This window comes from Nycticebus coucang, chromosome 15, assembly GCF_027406575.1.
Source record: "Nycticebus coucang isolate mNycCou1 chromosome 15, mNycCou1.pri, whole genome shotgun sequence".
Classification (NCBI taxonomy): domain Eukaryota; kingdom Metazoa; phylum Chordata; class Mammalia; order Primates; family Lorisidae; genus Nycticebus; species Nycticebus coucang.
This window is the reverse complement of record NC_069794.1, coordinates 12,119,331-12,141,919: the sequence shown is the minus strand read 5'-3', so window position 1 is coordinate 12,141,919 and position 22,589 is coordinate 12,119,331. Positions and strand designations below refer to the sequence as shown.

At 37.7% G+C, this 22,589-nt stretch overlaps 1 protein-coding gene across 3 annotated transcripts in view; it reads left to right on the top strand.

Annotated features, from left to right (window-relative positions):
• Window positions 1-22,589, top strand: part of PCCA (propionyl-CoA carboxylase subunit alpha) — a 396,610-nt gene that overhangs the window by 57,623 nt on the left and 316,398 nt on the right. For all 3 annotated transcript variants that reach the window (XM_053563974.1, XM_053563972.1, XM_053563973.1), the window contains exons 5-6: window positions 4,952-5,065; window positions 7,157-7,210. In XM_053563974.1, the coding sequence (XP_053419949.1) occupies window positions 4,952-5,065; window positions 7,157-7,210 (168 nt within the window). The remainder of the gene's footprint in view (window positions 1-4,951; window positions 5,066-7,156; window positions 7,211-22,589) is intronic.

Below are 22,589 nucleotides of genomic sequence, written 5' to 3'. Positions count from 1 at the left end.
CAAAATAATGAATAAGTATGTCATGGTGGTATATATGTAGGGATTATAGGTGCCCACCATAATGCCCAGCTACTTTTTTAGAGATGGGGTCTCCTTCTTGCTCAGACTGTTTTCAAACTTGTGAGCTCAGGCGATCTACCCGTCTTGGCCTCCCAGAGTGCTAGGATTACAGGCGTGAGCCACTTTGCCTGGCCTACACATGTAGTTTTACAAGGTGGAATCAAAGTGAATTTAATATTTACTACCTTAAAAATATCATTCTTCTTATGGACCAAATTGTCTTTCTGGACATAAGAAGAATGATATTTTTAAGATAGTAAATATTAAATTCACTTTATATGTAAGTATCTTTAGACACATTATATAAAATAGGAAGAAGAGTTCTGTTCATGTATTCTTCTGAGACAAGATTTTATCTGCTTGTTTGAAAACAATTTTTTTTTTCAGTTTTTCAAATTAAAATTGATTCAGTTGGCTTTTTTAAAAACGCTTCAGTCTTTAAGGGTAATTTTCATTCGTTAGTAATGTTTGGAGAATTTGGTTAGATTTGGTGGATTTGGAAGTCTGTCTGAGTTATATGAGGCATTGCTAATTTCAGGGAGGAGAAACATCTAGTCTATGTTATGTCATCTTTTGAGTGTTGTACCCAGTACCTTTCATCGAAGGTTATCACAAGGAAAAGTCAAGTATGGTCATGGCAAATAGTGCCCACTTGACTACAGATCTTGAGTGACAACCTTCAAAGTATATCTAGGCACGAAGAAACATTTTCCAAGCTGCTTGTTTTTCCTCTTTCTTAATGTGTACTAGTTTAGAAGGTATTGAAACATTTTCACTCAGACCTTTGAGTTTTATTGTAAGTATAGGATCTGGCCTACCACTTTTTAACACTAAGATGCAATCTATTTGATAAAGATAGGGATCAAGTGGAATATCTTTTCCAACATATATTTTAGGCAATTGACTAACATGAAATTTTCTATTATTTCCGATTTTTCAAATGTAGGCACAATTTTTAACTTATCTGTACCCAAGCATTTGAAATTGTCATTTAAAAGTTAATAAGATAGTCAGGCATGGTGGCTCACACCCTATAATCCTGGCGCTCTGGGAGGCCCGTGCCTAAGGATAGCTTGAGTTCAGGAAGGAGTTCGAGACCACCCTGAGCCAAGAGCAAGACCTTGTCTTTACAAAAAATAGGAAAATTAGCTGGGCATTGTGGTGGGTACATGTAGTCCCAGCTGCTCAGGAGGCTGAGGCAGGAGGATTGTTTGAACCTAGGAGTTCAAGGTTGTTGTGAACTAGGCTGACACTAGGGTACTCTAGCCAGGGGCAATAGAGAGAAACTCTGACCCCCCCCCCCCAAAAAAAAAAAAAGTTAATAAGATGATTATTTTTTCCAGTCCTGTAAGTTGACAGCATACCCTTTGTTCTAATTCATTATTTGGAAAATAATAGGCTGATATAAAATTTTTTTTCTAAAGAATTAGAAAATTCAAAATGTAAAACTATAAAAGCTTGAGGAAGAAACTAATAATCTGTTTTAACAACCTCTCATGGTTTTTAAGAATAGGAAGTTTGTGAAGACCAACTGCTTTTCATAGTATTAGAGCTTAAAGTGTTTTCTTTTTCTTTTTGAACATACAGCCAGCAAATCCTGCTGAGGTGATTAACTTATCTCAGTTTAAACTTTCCAGAATTGTTATGTATTTCCTTTACCATTAAAATACATAAAAAGGAATCTATACTTTTCAATGTTGTGAAGTTTGGGGAGTGTAAATACATCTAGTCAGTCAGCCTATGCAATATTAACTTGTTCTGCGGAATAGCACTTGCATTTCTTGGATACAGTTTGTTTTATATTACTAAGCCAAAGAAAATTTAATTTTCTTACACATTTAATACATTAATAACAAAACTGAAATTGAGTTTGAAAACTTTTTTTTTTTTTTTTTTTCAGTTTTTGGCCAGGACTGGGTTTGAACCCACCACCTCAGGCATATGGGGCCAGTGCCCTACTCCATTGAGCTACAGGCACCACCTGAAAACCTTGTTAAGCTGGTCTTTCCAGCTTGGCTCATCAGTGTCTCCTGGAGAAAGAAGGCAGGAGAAGATTGAGTTTTTCTTTCACCTGGCTTTGCCCAGCGTTTCTGCTAGTGCTTACCCTTCTGGACAGTGTTAGAAACAAATCTTAATTCAGCAGGAAAGGTATGTTCACATCTCTACAGTCCAACCAGGGTAAGCACTAGGAGAAACACTGGACAAAGCCATGTGAAAGAAAAACTCAATCTTCTCCTGCCTTCTTTCTCCAGGAGACACTGATGAGCCAAGCTGGGAAGACCAGCTTAACAAGGTTTTCAAACTCAATTTCAATTTTGTTGTTATTAATTTCGTGTCTATTAAAGTTGTTTGAACACCCCCCCCCCAAAAAAAAATTTGTTTTTGAGAAATAGAAGAAAAGAAGCCAACCAATCCTTCAGGAAGAGTTTGTGCTTAGTCCTTCTTTGTAATGCCCATAAAACAGTTTAACCTGCTTTTGATGTATAATTTATTTGAATGTTTATTAGAACAATATTGATAACCTGATAGGCTCTGAGCTAGTTCTTGGGTATGTTTATAAAGAGTCTGTGATAACATAGGAAAAATACCTCTTATGATAGTTAAAAAACAAAAGGATACAAAATTATATATGCAGTATCATTAAAAATGTATATTTAGAGAAAAGAGTAGAGGAAAAAAGGCAAAATACTAAGGCTTCTCTCTCCTTTTTACTTTTGATGCCAGGGCAACAGAGTGAGACTCTGTTTCCAAAATAAAAAAAAAAGCTACTAAGGTGATTATTTTATGTGCATGCACGTGTGCATACGTGTATCTTTTTTGTTTTTATTGTTGGGGATTCATTGAGGGTATAAGAAACCAGGTTATATTTGTTAGGCAAAGTCCCTCTTATAATTATGTCTTGCCCTGAAAAGTGCATATGTGTATCTTTTAATTTCTTCCATACAACCATCAGTTGCCATATATATTGCTAAGATTGAGAAGATTTTATTTGGTTGTAATTATTGTTGTTAGATTTTTGCCTCAAAGAGAATAACCTAAAGTTTAATGCCTTTAACATTTAATAATGCCTGTTATTAAATAAATTGCTGTCTTAGAGTATCTATGAAGTAATAAGCTTTTAGCACGTAACACCGGGCTTAGGGGAGATTCTAAAAAAACACATAAGACACAGTCCTTGCCCTCTTCATCACAACCTATGATGTTGTGGAAGAAGGTGATAAATAGTAACAGACACAGTCTGTAAAGCAGTGAAAAGGAGGCTGCTAGGTAGGATGAAATTAAATGTTAAAATTTATATTAAGTACTCTTGGAGTTCAGATTGAAGGCTGTTCATTCATAGCTGAAGTACTTGGGAATGATCCAGCGGTAGAAGTGAGACTTCAAGTGCATCGTTAGTAGTAGGTAATATTTGAGGGAAGTGAAATTTTCAGAATAAGTGTGGATTTAACTGCAAATGAAGATGTTAGCCTCACCTGAGTAATGTGTTCTTTTTAAAGGAAAAACACCACCACAACAAGTGACAATATAGAACTTGAAATGGGCAGAGGGCAATGGAAGAGGGGGCTTTCTGGTCTGAGGGCAGAAGAACAAGTGGAGGTGGGATAAGCCACTGTCAGGAGAGCCTTGCTTTGAATGTGGGAATATTTAGAAGCCCTTTGCAAGCGGGGCTGCCATTCCTTGCAATTGTTGTTAATAAAGGAATCACAGAGTGTATATATTTGAGTATTTTGTCTTAAGATACTGATCTGAAAATTCCTTAGGCAGGTATGTTTTATCTGTTAATGAAAAGTATAAATTTTGACTAAATTAGAAAATATTTATTGACTAGTTAGGGAATCCAGAGCTTTCTAAAAGACTACTTTTAGGTTTCTTTTTTTTTTTTTTTTAGATCTTATTTAAAACAAAATATTAAAAAAATCATGACTGCAGATGTAACTTAGAAATATTCAAAAGTACTTAGCATCTTGGACTTTTTTTTTAGTGTGAGAGTGGGTCATAAAGGTTCAGTGTGTCTTTGTGCTCCAGTTTTATATTTGTGTCTTGAGAAAGAATTATGATCTTATTGGGAGTTCATTAAACTAGAAAACCATTAAGAAAAGCCATTCTACAAATACATTAATCCTTCCATCATTTTAAAAGAATAGATTCCTTTTAGAACTAAACAACTTATTCTTCTTGATATTGAATGCTTAGTCTCCATTAAGCAAAAATAGATTTAAACATTGTAGAGTGAGAGCAGTCTTAAAAATGGAGAGTACATTCCTGAATTTTGAGTAGATTTATAACTTAATACTCATATCAGTTCTTTCAGAAATAAATGTAAAATGGACAAGGATTGAACGTGAGAGTATTTAAATGAATCTTAAGATTTTTCTGGTTCATGTGTTGTGATATTGAACTCTTTCGTCCTAGGCTTTAATTTGTGCCTGGCGCTGACCTGATGCTGTGCAGGGACACTCACTGCATCCCTCCATTTATTCCCTCTAATTATCCCAACTTCCTGGGGAGCTTGCTTAGAACTGGGCAGGAGTGGTTGTTATTAAAATATTGGGCGACCATGGCTCCATGTAACAATGTAGTTTTTGATATCAGATTTATGTTTAGATGAACAGAATTGGAAGCTAAAATTATTTGTTGTGATATTTACATAAATAGGTAGGGGATATTATGGAAATTACTTGTTTAGACAATGGACTGGGCTATAATAAATGAAATTATAGATAGGTTCCTTAGCTTATTTGTTGCATTGTTGGTTTTTAGTGCATTCTCAAAAAGAAATAAGACATTATAAATGATAAGTGAAACAATCAGATTTGCAACTTTATATTTGCAGAGGATGGTAACTCCTTTTGCTGGTTATATCTGTTAATGCAGAGATTTGTCTCTTCAGGTTCATGTGAAAATGGCGGACGAGGCTGTCTGTGTTGGCCCAGCTCCCACCAGTAAAAGCTACCTCAACATGGATACCATCATGGAAGCCATTAAGAAAACCAGGGCACAAGCTGTGAGTCTGAATGAAGCTATCTACTGCAGCTGTTTCATATGTAGTGAGCAGAAAGCTAGAGTTTGTATTTAAAAAAAAAAAAGAAAGAATGATTGAAAATGCTGTTGCAGTTAGTTCATGTCACATGAGTTAAATGTGGCCGAATTCGCTACTGGAAATCAAAGGCTTTGTAGCATCTGGCAGTGTTGGTCGCTGATCCTGCAGGTGGCTGCTGGATTCAGCTTTCACACCAGGGAGCAGTTTCAGTTCATTTCCAAATTTGCTAGGCAAAAAGAAATCCCTATTAGTTTTGAGCATTAACCCTTTCTGTGTAGTAAGAGCATTAAAAAAAAAAATCTCTGTTACATGGATAAATAGGATCCAAAAGACTGTTTAAATTCAGTTTTAATCATTTAAAAATTATATACAGCTAGTTACACTTCTAGAAGTAAAAAGAGTACACTTGGTCATTATTTTAGTTTGTTAATGTCATTAGAATTCCTATAACTTACATGGATAAATAAATCTCTATATCCCCAATTTTGTTTGAATAGAATCCAAGAAAAAAACTGATTTTCGAAATCAGGAATAGGGTCCCCCCCTTTTATTATCAGAGAAGTAATGACATGTAATGTTCAAAACTATACAGAGTTTATTTCCAAAATTGATGGATGCAGCTAATACCACAGCTTGGAGCGCTTCAGTTAGTGTTCCCATTTCTTTTGAAAGAAAAAATTGTTTTTTTTTTTTTTTTTGTGGAGACAGGGTCTCACTTTATCGCCCTCGGTAGAGTGCTGTGACGTCTCAGCCCACAGCAACCTCCAACTCCAGGGCTGAGGCGATTCTCTTGCTTCAGCCTCCCGAGTAGCTGGGACTACAGGCACCTGCCACAATGCCCTGCTAATTTTTTGTTGCGGTTTGGCCGGGGCTGGGTTTGAACCCGCCACCCCTGGTATATGGGGCCGGCGCCCTACCCACTGGGTCACAGGCGCCACCCTTGAAAGAAATTTTTTAGTAAGATGCATGCTTAAATAAACTAAATTCAGGAACCCATATTATAGACGTTTACAGTTTATTAGCACAGTTAATGAAGACAAACTTTTAACATTTTAACTATAGCTTGTCAGGATATAATCTTCAGCTAGATGTTTACATGAAATGAAATTGGTGGAATGAAACTCTGTTCTCTTGATGTAGTAATTAAAAATATTCTGTACCATGTTCATAAAGCTCAGTTCATCATCGGAAAATCTCTGATAAGTAGCTATTTCTGGACTAGGTAATCATATCCGTTCCTTCAGAAATTTGACTTTTTTTTTTTGTAGCTGAATTGTCTTGTTAGGAATGTGTTCAACCTGATTGATACTGTAGTGGTCAAATTTAATTTTGGCCAGTGTTGGTCAAAAACCTTGTTAGGACAGATAGCATTTTAGATAGTAACAGAATGGCTTGTGGGTGAGGATAATAGCACAGAGTAGTTGTGAAGGGCTAAATTGGGGCCAGGAAGAAGAGTAGACATTAGAAGAAGAAAAAAATTCAGTGTACAAAGTAAAAGTAAAACCAAACTTCCATTTTAGTGCCATTTAAGAGAAAGGGCTCAGTCAGTAGTAGCTGAATTGAGTATTGTTAATAGCATCAGGAATAAAATGTGTTACTTGACTGCTTTGTGCTCTGGGTTTTGGAAGATAGCAGTGCCTAGTACTGTAAAGAAAGGGGAATTTCAAGTTTTCCATCTGTCTTGGCAAAGGTTCCTTTAAGATAATTCTTTGACCCATTAATCATTATAAAATGTTCTAAATCTGTAGCTAAAGTTTGCCTCAGAAAAAGTAGGCTAACTGTTGAATAGTGTGGACAAAGGCAGGTGAGCAGGAAGGTAGGTCGGCATATGGCCCCAGTTATGTTCAGGACAAAGGTAGAATGTGGAAAGTAAATGGAAGAGCAGCTTCTTGGAATGTGATTCTATACTCAGAACTGTGAGTTAGAGCTGATCAGTGTGTAAGAGAAACTTTTGAAAGGCTCTTGAACAAGAAAGACATGAACACACTATGTATTTTGTTTATAAAGGTTTTGAAATATGATAAAGTTGAAAGTGTTTTTGCTTTCATTTCTAAGGTACATCCAGGTTATGGATTCCTTTCAGAAAACAAAGAATTTGCCAGATGTTTGGTAAGTTGGTAATGTACTATTACTTATAAAAGAAACCATTAACTTATATTTCAGAAAGCAGGGTAGTAGCCTGGCTTTTGGAAATGTGGGTAGTGATGAATCATAGAATTGTAATTGTCCCAGCAATTCTTTGAAGATTGTGAAAAGTGAAGAGTTTTTATTCTATAATCTAAGTCTTGATTTGAAGAGTAATTATAAAAAATGGAAGAGTTATAAAATCCTCTAAAATGGAAGAATTATAAAATCCTCTAAAGAGTTATAAATTACTCCTAATGGTTGATTCCTAGTTTATTATATTGTACATGATCTTTGAGTTTTATAATTAAAAACTTAATCCAGCTCAGCACTTGTAGCTCAAGTGGCTAGGGCGCCAGCCACATACACTGGAGCTGGTGGGTTCGAATCTAGCCCAGGCCGGCCAAACAACAATGATGACAACTACAACCAAAAAAAAAAAAAAAAAAAAAAGCTGGGCACTTAAGCCCAAGAATTGGAGGTTGCTGTGAGCTGTGACACCACGGCATTCTACCCAGGGTGACAGCTTGAGACTCTGTCTCAAAAACAAACAAATAAACAAAAAACCCCCTTAATCCTAGCACTCTGGGAGGTCAGAGGATCCCTTGAGGTCAGGAGTGCAAGACTAGCCTCAGTGGGATCCTGTCTCTACAAAAAATAGAAAAATTAGCTGGATGTGGTGGAAGGCACTCATAGTCCCAACTACTCGAGAGGCTGCGGCAGGAGAACGGCTTGAGTCCCCAGAAGTTTGAGGTTGCCCAGATCTATGAGAATGCTACTCTAGTTAGGGAGACAGTGAGACTGCCTCAAAGAAAAAGAAAAAAATGCTTATTTGGGATCTGTGTTCAAGTCACTTGAGAAGGATATAAAAATGAATCAGATCTGGGTGCTGCTCACTGGGAGCTGACAATCATGTTGTGGAAAATAAGTTTGGTACACAAATGAGTTCAGGGAAGAAAATATTGTGAGAAGTGGTCGGAATTCTCTGTAAATAAAGGTAAGATCATTTCCATCCGAGGTTTTATATTAGAGTGTAGAATGTTCGGCCCCCTTTCTTCCTCACTAATATTTTTTCTAAACGTGATTTTACACTTCCCTTTAATGACAGCATGCCTCCTCTGGGCTTGGCTGCATGCCTTTCCCAAATGTGGCTCTGTTCCGTCACATGCTTTTTCTCACTATCTTTCCTCAGTGGACACACTTGTTCTCTAGTGCCACCTTTCCCACTACTGTCTTTAAAGGCACACTTCACATGTTTCCTCTGCTTGGAAAGCTTTCTATATCCTTTTGGTAAGAAGTCATTTACTTCCTCTAACTTCTAGAGCAATTTTAAAGTTTCAAAAATTTCTTATTTGGTATACATACCACTTTGCATAGTCTGTTAAAAATTGTTTTTGTACTTTAATTTCCCTTTAAGATAAGAGACTTGGTTTCATCAGCTTTTTGTTTCCCCCTTTTTCATCAATGCTAATGGTTTCTACACAGTAAATTCAATACACGTTTATGGAAGGATCAAATATACATTATTAGATTATGAATTATAAAAAATTAAATGTGCAAGAATGTTCCTTCTGTCACAAAAAAGACTAGTGTAAACTAGAACTGTGTTTTTGTTGGTTATAAAAATATGCAGCTCCCTTGCTTTTTGTCTGTGTATCAGGGCAAGATTTTTATTTGGGATATAATTTCCTTAGCATTAAAATATTTTCCCATCAGAGCATATCATTTAAAATGTTCCTTTTAGAATATCTGGTTCTAGTTGGTAAGTTTTTTAAAGTAACTCAATTAAATGAAATTACATACAGATTTTCTTTTGCCTTATAAACATTGTGTCATCCATTGAACATTGGTAGTTTCTATTTTAACCTGGGTATGTTCTTAGAAATCCAATGATTTTTAGTGCTGTGGTGGTATATATGGCAAGTTTTGGTGAAGAAAACTAGCAGGAGATTTAAAATCTTTGTTTTTAGGCTGGGCATGGTGTTTCATGCCTGTAATCCTAACACTCTGGGAGGCCAAGGTGGGTGGATTGCCAGGGCTCAGGAGTAGGAGACCAGCCTGAGCAAGAGAGAGACCCCAATCTCTAAAAATTAGCCAGGTGTTGTGGCAGGTACCTGTAGTCCCAGCTTCTTGGAAGGCTGAGGCAAGAGAATTGCTTGAGTCCAAGAGTTTGAGGTTGCTGTGAACTATGACGCCACAGCACTCCACTGAGTGACAGTGACAGCAACAAAATGACACTCTGTCTCAAAAATCTTGGGGCTTGGCGCCTGTGGCTCAAGAGGCTAAGGCGCCAGCCACATACACCTGAGGCTGGCGGGTTCTAATCCAGCCCGGACCCGCCAAACAACAATGACAGCTGCAACCAAAAAATAGCCGGGTGTTGTGGCAGGTGCCTGTAGTCCCAGCTACTTGGGAGGCAGAGACAGAACAATTGCTTGAGCCCAGAAGTTGTAGGTTGCTGTGAGCTGTGATGGCACGGCACTCTATCCAGGGTGACAGCTTGAAGCTCTGTCTCAAAAACAAAAACAAAAACAAAACCTTCCCCTCCCTTTTTTTCTTTTAGTTTGATACTAGAATTCCTTCATTGTAGTTCTGCATCTTATGTTTGAAATTTAGTCAAATACAGAGAGTTTTTCCCCTATTAATTTCTGGTTCTGTTTATTATGATATGTTTACAAAGACCAGTATAAATTTTTTGTTTACAGAAAAATGATTTCTGGTTTATCTGATACATTATTCTTACTTAATATCTATGACTAAAACAATTTCTTGACTTTTAAAAAATAATTCCTGTAGATTTAACTTAGAAATGTACAATTCCTCCAGTGAACAATACATATCTTTATAACGCTAATAATTCTTTATAATCAATTTCCATTGAGTGGGCTTGGATTCTGTGTACATTAATGCAATCGTGGGGTATAATGTGCTGGTTTTATATACAATTTGAAATATTTTCATCAAACAAGTTAACATAGCCTTCACGGCATTTTCTTAGTTATTGTGTTAAGACATTTATACTCTACATTTAGTAAATTTCACATGTACCCTTGTAAGATGCACTGTAGGTGTGGTCCCACCAATCCTCCCTCCACCCCATCCCCTTTTGCGATTGGATTCTGTACAGTTCCTGCTGTACATGTCTTGAGCATAATCCTATTTCTTTGTTATTGTTTAAATAATTCATGGAAAAAATAAAGCTACAAGTTATCTTCATAAAAATAGCAATTTTCAATAATTTTAACGTACCAAGCAAACAGATTTTATTTCTAACCTGTTTTCCATTCTTTATTTTCCCTCTGGGCTGCTTTTATTACAAGCTATAAAGGACCAGCCAGGAGAGACTATGAAGAATATTAGGACTAAGAAAAGGAATTCCTAACAGAGTTTACAAATGAGCTTTGAACCGTAAAACTACTTGCTCCTGGTTAAAAGGAGTGTTAGGTTTAAAGAGATTTCATAGTCTTCCTGAACAGTTCTCTGTCTTGTTTTTCTATATTATTATTATTATTATGTCATTTCAGTGCAACATAGCGTTTTAAGTTATAGTAATTAGCTTTAGGAGAAATTGACGTGTTAGATTTAATAATTTATGTTTTGTGTCTGGGTCTTCTCTGTATTTAAAAGTCAGTTCTGTCCAGGATGCCCAGCATTGAAGGCATAGGAGGAAACTGGCAAGCAGGTGAGGTTTGACAGTTGTGCTCTTTTATCGTCTTTCCTTAGAGAGTTTTTAGCAAGATAAGGAATGTAGCTATTGTAAAAATGAGACGTAATTTTTAAAATCTATTTGATTAACCAAAAAACTTTTAAATAGCTGTAACATAGTGTAGGGAAGTGTACAGGGAAATAGGTTTATTCTTGGAAGTGTAAAGTGTTTCAGGCCCTCCCTCCCGAAATTTGTTAGTGTCTATCCAAATTTAAAACACGTATATATTCTTTGATGCAGGAATTCTGCTCTTAAGACTCTCATCTACAAAGATACATATCAAAAAACGTTCATTGTAAAGTCTTTTGTAATAGCAAGATTTGGAAATAGGTAAAAAGTTTTTCATCTATAAAATGAAGAGGATGACAGGTATGCCGCAGGGATATCAGTTACACGGCTGCAATCCATGGTATGTTGTAGTTGTAAAGTGTGTTGTAAGTACATTGTAAGTAATTCTAAAGTTTTTTTTTGTTTTTTTGTTTTTTCTTTTTTTTTGTAGAGACAGAGTCTCACTGTACCACCCTCGGGTAGAGTGCCATGACTTCACACAGCTCACAGCAACCTCTAACTCTTGGGCTTACGCGATTCTCTTGCCTCAGCCTCCCAAGCAGCTGGACAAAGTCTCCCTATGTTGCTCTGGGTAGAGGGCCACCGCAACTCTTAGGCTCAAGCCATACTCTTGTCTCAGCTTCCCTAGGACTACAGGTGCTTGCCACAACGCCCAGCTATTTTTAGAGACAGGGTCTCGCTGTTACTCAGGTTGGTCTCCCAAGCTCAGGTGATCCACCCACCTCAGCTTCCTAGAGTTCTAGGATTAAAGTTGTGAGCTACCATGTCCTGCTAATTTTGAAATTCTGAAGTGAGAAAATTTGCCAATGAAAGTGATCTGTGTGACGCTCTACTTACTTTTTTTTTTTTTTTTTTTTTTTTGAGTGGGAGAAAAGGGACTTAGACTCTGCAAGCCCCAAGTTGTTTTTAACCCTTATTTATATAGGCTGTAATCCGAGTAGCTTGTGGAAGTATATATTGTGTATGACCTTTATTATTTTTATATGTCACAGTTTAAGAAAGATTGAGAACTATTTCTACAGTATATTATGTAAACATTCAGTTTTAACTATGTAAATTCTCTTATTAACATAGATTTTCCATTTTGGACACAGACCTTTGATTTTAGTACATTAAAATTTTTAATTTTTGAGAATGTAAAATCTTAAGCAATTTAAGGACCTGAATACATTGAAAAATAGGTTTCTTTTTATTTCAAATCTCCAATCCCAGCCTCTAGTTTAAATCTCTAGAAGTTGCTATCAAATTTATGTTGTTTTGGCAAGAATATGTGTATGGGCATGCAGGCATGCATCTGATTTTTCTAAAATTTTGCTATAGATCTGTTATATATACCTCTTATTTGCTGAAGTAGGTTTTTTGTTTTTTTAAATGAGAAGATAAGAGACAGAGAACTTTTCTAAGAAAAGTGGATCCCGGGCTTTAAAAAATACGTATGGAATACCGACCTGCAGATGAATTTGCACCATTTTCATTTAATCTTCACGACAATCTGTGATGTATTATTATTGTTGGTTTTATTCAAGAGAGAATAATCTTCAAAAGGTTAAATACTTAAATGTCACATAGCTGATAAATGAGAGTATGATCCCATGCTCAGTGCACGTTCCAAATTGCGTCTAAGACGTCTTGCAACCCTGGAATAAAACCAACTTGATCACAGTGTGTGAGAAAAAAAAAAAGACATGTTGCAATGAGGCCAGGTAGTGGGTTGTTTTTTATTTCTTGTTTTTTTAATTGATACCTTTAGCTGGCCCCTGCTCTTGGGCTTTGGAGACTTCTCTCTTTGCGTCCTCTTCAATTCCCCCATTGGTATAGCATCATGGAGGTCTAAAACCAGAATTATTTCTTTTGTGTTTCTGATTTTGTAAGTTTGTATACCAGTGAAAGTAAATCCTCATTTGGTTTTGCTGACTTTATGGTAACTGAGCGAGCTGGTAGGGCTATAGTAGACCTTTGATATTCTTAGGTAAAACTGCTCAAGTTTCCCTGCATTTAGGAAAGAAAGTTCTGTTATTCCTTTTTTTTTTTTTTTTTTTTTTTGTAGAGACAGAGTCTCACTGTACCGCCCTCGGGTAGAGTGCCATGACATCACACGGCTCACAGCAACCTCCAACTCTTGGGCTTACGCGATTCTCTTGCCTCAGCCTCCCGAGCAGCTGGGACTACAGGCGCCTGCCACAACGCCCAGCTATTTTTTTTTTTTTGTTGCAGTTTGGCCGGGGCTGGGCTTGAACCCGCCACCTTTGGCATATGGGGCCGGCGCCCTACTCACTGAGCCACAGGCGCTGCCCGATTCCTTTCTTTTTGACAATAATTTTCTATTATTTTTATAACTGTGGCCAGTACATATGTGATGTTCAAAGAATTTTTAAGAACTGATGAATGCAAGTTCATGTAACCCTTATCATGACAGATGTATTTTGAAATGTTTGATAACATGTTTCTTTTCCTGAATGTTGGCATAAATTCAAATTATAGAACATTTACTGAAGATTTCAAAGATGGTGTGTATAGTACTAAGTGCTCTAATACCCAAAAAGAAGAAATGTTCCTTTATAGTTAGAAAGTCTTTTAAAGATGTAGGCCAGGCATGATATCTCATGCCTCCTTACACTCTGGGAGGCCAAGATGGAAGGATTGCTTGAGGTCAGGAGTTCAAGACCAGTCTGAGCAAGGGGGAGACCTTTGTATAAAAAGAATTAGCTGCATGTGGTGGGGTAGGAGCCTGTAGTGCCAGCTGCTTGGAGGGCTGAGGCAGGAGGATCCCTTGAGCCCAGGGATTGGAGGTTGCAGAGTTAAGATTATACCAGACTGCTGGGCAACGGAGAGAGACCCTGTCTCAAAAACAAAGACAAGGCTCGGTGCCTGTGGCTCAAACGACTAAGGTGCCAGCCACATACACCTGAGCTGGTGTGTTTGAATCCAGCCTGGGCCCGCCAAACAACAATGACGGCTGCAACCAAAAAATAGCCAGGCATTGTGGCCGGTGCCTGTAGTCCCAGCTACTTGGGAGGCTGAGACAGGAGAATCACTAGAGCCCAGGATTTGGAGGATGCTGTGAGCTGTGATGATGCCACGGCACTCTATCCAGGATGACAGCTTGAGGCTCTGTCTCAAAAAAAAAGACAAAAACAAAAAGTCAAATACTTTTAGGGCTGTGGGGTTTTGAGGGATAGTTTAAAAAGAAGGTGAAAAATTGGGGGTTTGATGACACTGGGATTTTTCTTTCCTTCTTTGAGGTTAAAACAGGTTGAAATTTATATTCTACCTTTCTTATTTCTCTCCTTACTGCCCCTGTGCAGTTAGGAGCACAGTCTGGAATCGGAACGACAGGTAAAATTTTTGCTCTACCATTTAGTAGCTGTGTGATTTTGGACAAGTTGTTTGCTGTTTGACTCTGAAGACTATATTTTATTCTTATTGTATGTATGCTATGTATTTCTTTATCTGTTACTTCATGTTGGAATATTATATATACCTTGTAGCTAGGATAAAGTTGAGTCACACTTTTTTAATCATTCTAAAATCTTTTTATTGTACTATTTAGTCTATTGCTTTTTTTTAGTTTACCTTATTTTATTTTATTTTATTTTTTGAGATACAGTCTCACTATGTTGCCCTGGATAGAGTGCTGTGGCATCACAGCTCACAGCAACCTCAAACTCTTGGGCATAAGCGATTCTCTTGCTTCAGCTTCCCAAGTAGCTGGGACTGGAGGTGCCTGCCACAACGCCGGCTATTTTTTTGTTGCAGTTGTCATTGTTGTTTTAGCTGGCTCAGGCTGGGTTCGGTGTATGTGGCTGGCACTGTAACCACTATGCTATGGGTGCCGAGCCTACCTTAGTTTATTTTTTAATAATAGCTTTATTGATATAACAGCTATATTGATATATCACATACCATAATGCTTACCCTTTTAAAAGTAAACAATTCAGGGTGGCACCTTGGCTCAGTTGGTTAGGTGCCAGCCCCATATACCGAGGGTGGCGGGTTCAAACCCGGCCCCGGCCAAACTGCAACAAAAAAATAGCCGGGTGTTGTGGCGGGCACCCTGTAGTCCCAGCTATTAGGGAGGCTGAGGCAGGAGAATCGCTTAAGTCCAGGAGTTGGAGGTTGCTGTGAGCTGTGTGATGCCATGGCACTCTACCAAGGGCCATAAAGTGAAACTGTCTCTACAAAAAAAAAAAAAAAAGTAAACAATTCAGTGATTTATAATATATTCATTGTTTTGTAACTATTACCACTGTGCCAATATAGTAAAATCGATTATTATTTAATGGCTGATGTGGTTGGGTTTATGTTTACCATCTTATTTGTTTTTTTCTTTGTCTCTTTTTTTTTTTTCCCCTTCTGTTTTCCTTTCCTGTCTTTGGATTGTTTTAATAATTTTTTTTTTTTTCCAGTTTTTAGCCAGGGATGGGTTTGAACCCGCCACCTCCAGCATATGGGGCCAGCACCCTACTCCTTTGAGCCACAGGTGCCCTGTTTTAATAATTTTTGAAATTGCATTTAAATTTACCTATTGGATCTGGGTTTTTTTTTTTTTTTTTTTGCTTTTTTTTAGTAGTTTTTATTCCTTAGGATTGCAATATTCATAACTAACTTTTCATGGTCTTTCTAGAGCTAATGTGGTAACTTTCAGGTAAAATGTAGAAATTTGGCAATTGTATACTATAATCCGTTTTCCCTTCTCATCACTGGCCTCTATATCATAGTTGTCATGTGTATTTCACCTGCATACATTATAAATTCTGTGGGAAAATTCAGACTTTTAGTTTCAGTATATTTGAACTGAGTTAGGATGTTTCTTTCATTAATGATCTTTCAAAGTCCAAATAAACTATAGAGATGAATCTCAAAATTAAATGTTTCGAGAATCACAGAACTGGAATTTGGGACATACACATGATCTTTAGCATGTCTGAGGAAGACATTGGGAGTTTTATTAGAAAGAGAAAAAATACCTATTGTTTTGAAAGAAAGCTTATTGACACCGAAGAAGTATTTGGGAGCTGGCAAGCTGTCACTTCACTGAGTGTCGGCTATAGGTGAAACTAGTCTTAGTCACAACAGGTCATTTTAGCAGCCAGTGCGTTAACTGATCTGTAGCTGTTGCTACAGCTGGAAACTCATGGAAAATTCATTTCTTGGAGCAGGTGTTATGTGCCTGAGTGTTTTTTACCCCTGGTCTCTCAACTCTGACTTCTTTGGGTATGATGAGAATGACCCCATTCTTTTTTTTTTTTTTTTTTTTTTATTGTTGGGGATTCATTGAGGGTACAATAAGCCAAGTTACACTGATTGCAATTGTTAGGTAAAGTCCCTCTTGCAATCATGTCTTGCCCCCATAAAGTGTGACACACACCAAGGCCCCACCCACCTCCCTCCTTCCCTCTTTCTGTTTCCCCCCCCATAACCATAATTGTCATTAATTGTCCTCATATCAAAATTGAGTACATAGGATTCATGCTTCTCCATTCTTGTGATGCTTTACTAAGAATAATATCTTCCACGTCCATCCAGGTTAATACGAAGGATGTAAAGTCTCCATTTTTTTTAATAGCTGAATAGTATTCCATGGTATACATATACCACAGCTTGTTAATCCATTCCTGGGTTGGTGGGCATTTAGGCTGTTTCCACATTTTGGCCTACTGTAAATTGAGCTGCAATAAACAGTCTAGTACAAGTGTCCTTATGATAAAAGGATTTCTTTCCTTCTGGGTAGATGCCCAGTAATGGGATTGCAGGATCAAATGGGAGGTCTAGCTTGAGTGCTTTGAGGATTCTCCATACTTCCTTCCAGAAAGGTTGTACTAGTTTGCAGTCCCACCAGCAGTGTAAAAGTGTTCCCTTCTCTCCACATCCACGCCAGCATCTGCAGTTTTGAGATTTTGTGATGTGGGCCATTCTCACTGGGGTTAGATGATATCTCAGGGTTGTTTTGATTTGCATTTCTCTAATATATAGAGATGATGAACATTTTTTCATGTGTTTGTTAGCCATTCGTCTGTCGTCTTTAGAGAAAGTTCTATTCATGTCTCTTGCCCATTGATATAAGGGATTGTTGGCTTTTTTCATGTGGATTAATTTGAGTTCTCTATAGATCCTAGTTATCAAGCTTTTGTCTGATTGAAAATATGCAAATATCCTTTCCCATTGTGTAGGTTGTCTCTTTGCTTTGGTTATTGTCTCCTTAGCTGTACAGAAGCTTTTCAGTTTAATGAAGTCCCATTTGTTTATTTTTGTTGTTGTTGCAATTGCCATGGCAGTCTTCTTCATGAAGTCTTTCCCCAGGCCAATATCTTCCAGTGTTTTTCCTATGCTTTCTTGGAGGGTTTTTATTGTTTCATGCCTTAAGTTTAAGTCCTTTATCCATCTTGAATCAATTTTTGTGAGTGGGGAAAGGTGTGGGTCCAGTTTCAGTCTTTTACATGTAGACATCCAGTTCTCCCAACACCATTTATTGAATAGGGAGTCTTTCCCCCAAGGTATGTTCTTGTTTGGTTTATCAAAGATTAGGTGGTTGTAAGATGTTAGTTTCATTTCTTGGTTTTCCATTCGATTCCAAGTGTCTATGTCTCTGTTTTTGTGCCAGTACCATGCTGTCTTGAGCACTATGGCTTTGTAGTACAGACTAAAATCTGGTATGCTGATGCCCCCAGCTTTATTTTTATTACAGAGAACTGCCTTAGCTATACGGGGTTTTTTCCAGTTCCATACAAAACGCAGAATCATTTTTTCCAAATCTTGAAAGTACGATGTTGGTGTTTTGATAGGAATGGCATTGAATAGGTAGATTGCTTTGGGAAGTATGGACATTTTAACAATGTTGATTCTTCCCATCCATGAGCATGGTAAGTTCTTCCATTTGTTAATATCCTCTGCTATTTCCTTTCTGAGGATTTCATAGTTTTCTTTATACAGGTCCTTCACCTCCTTCGTTAGGTATATTCCTAGGTATTTGATTTTCTTTGAGACTATGGTGAAGGGAGTTGTGTCCTTAATTAGCTTCTCATCTTGACTGTTATTGGTGTACACAAAGGCTACTGACTTGTGGACATTGATTTTATATCCTGAAACATTACTGTATTTTTTGATGACTTCTAGGAGTCTTGTGGTTGAGTCTTTGGGGTTCTCTAAGTATAAGATCATGTCGTCAGCAAAGAGGGAGAGTTTGACCTCCTCTGCTCCCATTTGGATTCCCTTTATTTCCTTGTCTTGCCTAATTGTATTGGCTAGAACTTCCAGCACTATGTTGAATAGTAAAGGTGACAGAGGACAACCTTGTCTGGTTCCAGTTCTAAGAGGAAAAACTTTCAGTTTTACTCCATTCAGTAAAATATTGGCTGTGGGTTTGTCATAGATAGCTTCAATCAGTTTTAGAAATGTGCCACCTATGCCTATACTCTTCAGTGTTCTAATTAGAAAAGGATGCTGGATTTTATCAAATGCTTTTTCTGCATCTATTGAGAGGATCATGTGATCTTTATTTTTGCCTCTGTTAATATGGTGGATAACGTTTATAGACTTGCGTATGTTAAACCGGCCTTGCATCCCTGGGATGAAGCCTACTTGATCATGATGAATGACTTTTTTGATGATAAGCTGTAATCTATTGGCTAGGATTTTGTTGAGAATTTTTGCGTCTATGTTCATGAGTGAGATTGGTCTGAAATTCTCCTTTTTGTTTGGGTCTTTTCCTGGTTTTGGTATCAGGGTGATGTTTGCTTCATAGAATGTGTTGGGGAAGATTCCTTCTTCCTCAATTTTTTGGAATAATTTCTGCAGTACAGGAATAAGCTCTTCCTTGAAGGTTTGATAGAATTCTGGAGTGAAGCCATCTGGACCAGGGCATTTTTTGGTTGGAAGCTTTTTTATTGTTTCTTTGATCTCAGTGCTTGAAATTGGTCTGTTCAGGAGCTCTATTTCTTCCTGGCTGAGTCTAGGGAGAGGGTGTGATTCCAAATATTGATCCATTTCTTTCACATTGTCAAATTTCTGGGCATAGAGTTTCTGGTGGTATTCAGAGATGATCTCTTGTATCTCTGTGGGATCAGTTGTTATTTCCCCTTTATCATTTCTGATTGAGGTTACTAGAGATTTTACTTTTCTATTCCTCGTTAGTCTGGCCAATGGTTTATCTATTTTATTTATTTTTTCAAAAAACCAACTCCTTGTTTCATTAATTTTCTGAATGATTCTTTTGTTTTCAATTTCATTGATCTCTGATTTGATTTTGGATATTTCTTTTCTTCTACTGAGTTTAGGCTTAGATTGTTCTTCTTTTTCCAATTCCATAAGATCTCTTGTGAGATTGTTGATGTGCTCTCTTTCAGTTTTTCGAATGTAGGCATCTAAAGCGATGAATTTTCCTCTCAAAACTGCTTTTGCAGTATCCCACAGGTTTTGGTAGCTTGTGTCTTCATTGTTGTTCTGCTCAAGGAAGTTAATGATTTCCTGTTTTATTTCTTCCTTCACCCATCTGTTATTCAACAGAAGATTGTTTAGTTTCCATGCCTTTGGGTGGGGTCGAGCATTTTTGTTAGAGTTGAGTTCCACCTTTAGTGCCTTATGGTCTGAGAAGATACAAGGTAAAATTTCAATTCTTTTGATTCTGTTGATATTTGTTTTGTGTCCCAGGATATGATCAATTTTGGAGAATGTTCCATGGGGTGATGAGAAGAATGTATATTCTTTATCTTTGGGGTGGAGTGTTCTATATGCGTCTATCAAGCACAGTTGTTCTAGAGTCTCATTTAAGTCTCTTATATCCTTGTTTAATTTCTGTTCAGAGGATCTGTCCAGCTCTGTAAGAGGAGTGTTAAAGTCCCCTGTTATGATGCTATTATCAGATATCATATTGCTCAGACTGAGTAAGGTCTGCTTCAAGAATCTGGGAGCATTTAAATTGGGTGCATAAATATTTAGAATTGAAATGTCTTCTTGTTGTGTTTTTCCCTTGACCAATATAAAGTGACCATCTTTGTCTTTTTTGACTTTAGTTGCTTTAAATCCACATGTGTCTGAAAATAAGATTGCAACTCCTCTTTTCTTCTGAATTCCATTTGCCTGAAAAATTGTCTTCCAACCCTTGACTCGGAGCTTTAATTTGTCTTTTGAAGCCAGGTGTGTTTCTTGCAGACAGCAAATGGATGGCTTGTGTTTTTTAATCCAGTCAACCAATCTATGTCTCTTCAGTGGGGAATTCAAGCCATTAACATTTATTGAGATAATTGACAAGTGTGGTAGTATTCTATTCGTCTTATTTTGTGAGAGTCCATTGCTTAGTTTTATCTTTTGCATCAGTGTGGAGGTTAGGTTCTGTCCTTTAATTTCTGAGTTCTTACTTTGCTGCTGATCCATTGTGGTGGTCAGTGTGCAGAACAGGTTGAAGTATTTCCTGTAGAGCTGGTCTTGTTGTGGCGAATTTCCTCAATGTTTGTATATCCGTAAATGATTTGATTTCTCCGTCAATTTTGAAGCTTAGCTTAGCAGGGTACAGAATTCTGGGCTGAAAATTGTTCTGTTTAAGTAGATTAAAGGTAGATGACCATTGTCTTCTTGCTTGGAAAGTTTCATTAGAGAAGTCTGCGGTCAATCTGATGGATTTGCCCCTGTAGGTCAACTGGCGCTTACTCCTGGCAGCTTGCAGAATCTTTTCTTTGGTCTTGACTTTGGAGAGGTTCATCACAATGTGTCTTGGAGAAGCTCGGTTAGAGTTGAGGCGACCTGGGGTCCGATATCCCTTTGAAAGCAGTGTGTCAGAATCTTTGGTGATATTTGGGAAATTTTCTTTTATAATATTCTCTAGTATGGCTTCCATTCCTCTGGGGCATTCTTCTTCCCCTTCTGGAATTCCTATAACTCGTATGTTGGAACGCTTCATAAAGTCCCATAATTCTGACAGTGAACGTTCTGCTTTCTCTCTCTTCTTTTCTGCCTCTTTTACTATCTGAGTTATCTCAAAAACTTTGTCTTCTACCTCTGAAATTCTTTCTTCTGCATGGTCTAACCTGTTGCTGATACTTTCCATTGCATCTTTAAGTTCCCTGATTGACTGTTTCATTTCCTTCAGCTCTGCTATATCCTTTTTATATTCTTCATATCGTTCATCTCTTATTTGATTCTGTTTTTGAATTTCCTTTTGGTTATTTTCCACTTTATTAACAGTTTCCTTCATTGTTTCCATCATTTCCTTCATTGTTTTCAACATGTGTATTCTAAATTCCCTTTCTGTCATTCCTAACATTTCTGTATAGGTGGAATCCTCTGCAGTAGCTACCTCATGGTCCCTTGGCGGGGTAGTTCTGGACTGGTTCTTCATGTTGCCTGGAGTTTTCTGCTGATTCTTCCTCATGGGTGATTTCTTTTATCTGTTTACTTGCCCTAATTTTCCTTTCAATTCCTCTTGCTCTTTAAGTTCTTGTGCCTGTGGACTAAGGGTTACAGGACCAGAAGGGTGAGAAGGTTTAAGAGCAAGAAAGCGATGAAAGAAATGAGGACCGATTGATAAGAAAAAAAAAAAATGAAAAAAAAGAACAATAGAGAAAGGAGAGTGGTTGGGTGAAAGGAATATTGACAAAAAGAAGAGAGGCACAGAAAGAGGGAGACAGAGCAATATAGGTGTACAGTAGGGGACTTTGATACAACCTTAAAAAAAAAAAAAACACCTTCTGGGGGTGCCAAGTGGGGTGGTTCCCTTGAGGTCAGCAGCTCTTTGCTAACCTGATCAGACACAGTACCCCACCTCCACCAAGTAGAGAGGAAAGACAAAAATGCTATAAATCAAACCAAAACAAGCAAACAGAAAACTTTACGGGATAAAATTGGCTGGAAAAACCAAATAATAGTGGTAGAAACACTAACAAAAATGAAGTTCTGATTATTGAAATAGGCAGCAATGGGAAATTATAATTAAACTAGAAAAATTGAGAAAGAAAAAGGATCTGTATGGAAAAGGTTGAACTTAAAAAACAAAACAACAATCTAGAACGTCAAAATAAACAAAAAAAACAACCAAACCAAAAAAAAAACCAAACAAACAAACAAAAAAAAACACACACGGAACCAAAAACAAAGCAGTATGTATATGGAATTGAATATTGTCTGGGCAACACGTGGTCTTCTGGGGTATGAGATGTTAATCACAGTTCTGATACGACTGGAGGCTGCTAGTTTCTCGAACCCCAGCAGGTAGACACCCTAAATCTCTCTTCAGCCCACTTAAAAGGCACTTTGAACTTGTTCACTTACTGAGCAGAAGCTTTCTCAGGGAAGTGCTTGTTGCTGGAATCACTGCTGAAGTGGCTATCCACTTACCCTGTGTGTCAAAACTGGTCTCCCTCTGCCCCCGAGGGTTAGGGCTGCAAGGCGGCTCAGACCCCGCCCTTAGGCTACTTGGTCGCTGGGTTACCAGCTCCCACCCAATTCCAGCTCTGCGACCCTGAGGGCGGAGCTTGCCAGGGCAGATCGCTCACAATGTCTGCCTGTGACCCAGAGCCAAACTCTATTAGCTCCGTCTGGCTCAGCGGCTCAGACTGGGGCCCTAGACAAAGGCCAGAGTTCTCCGCACTCCCGCTCAGG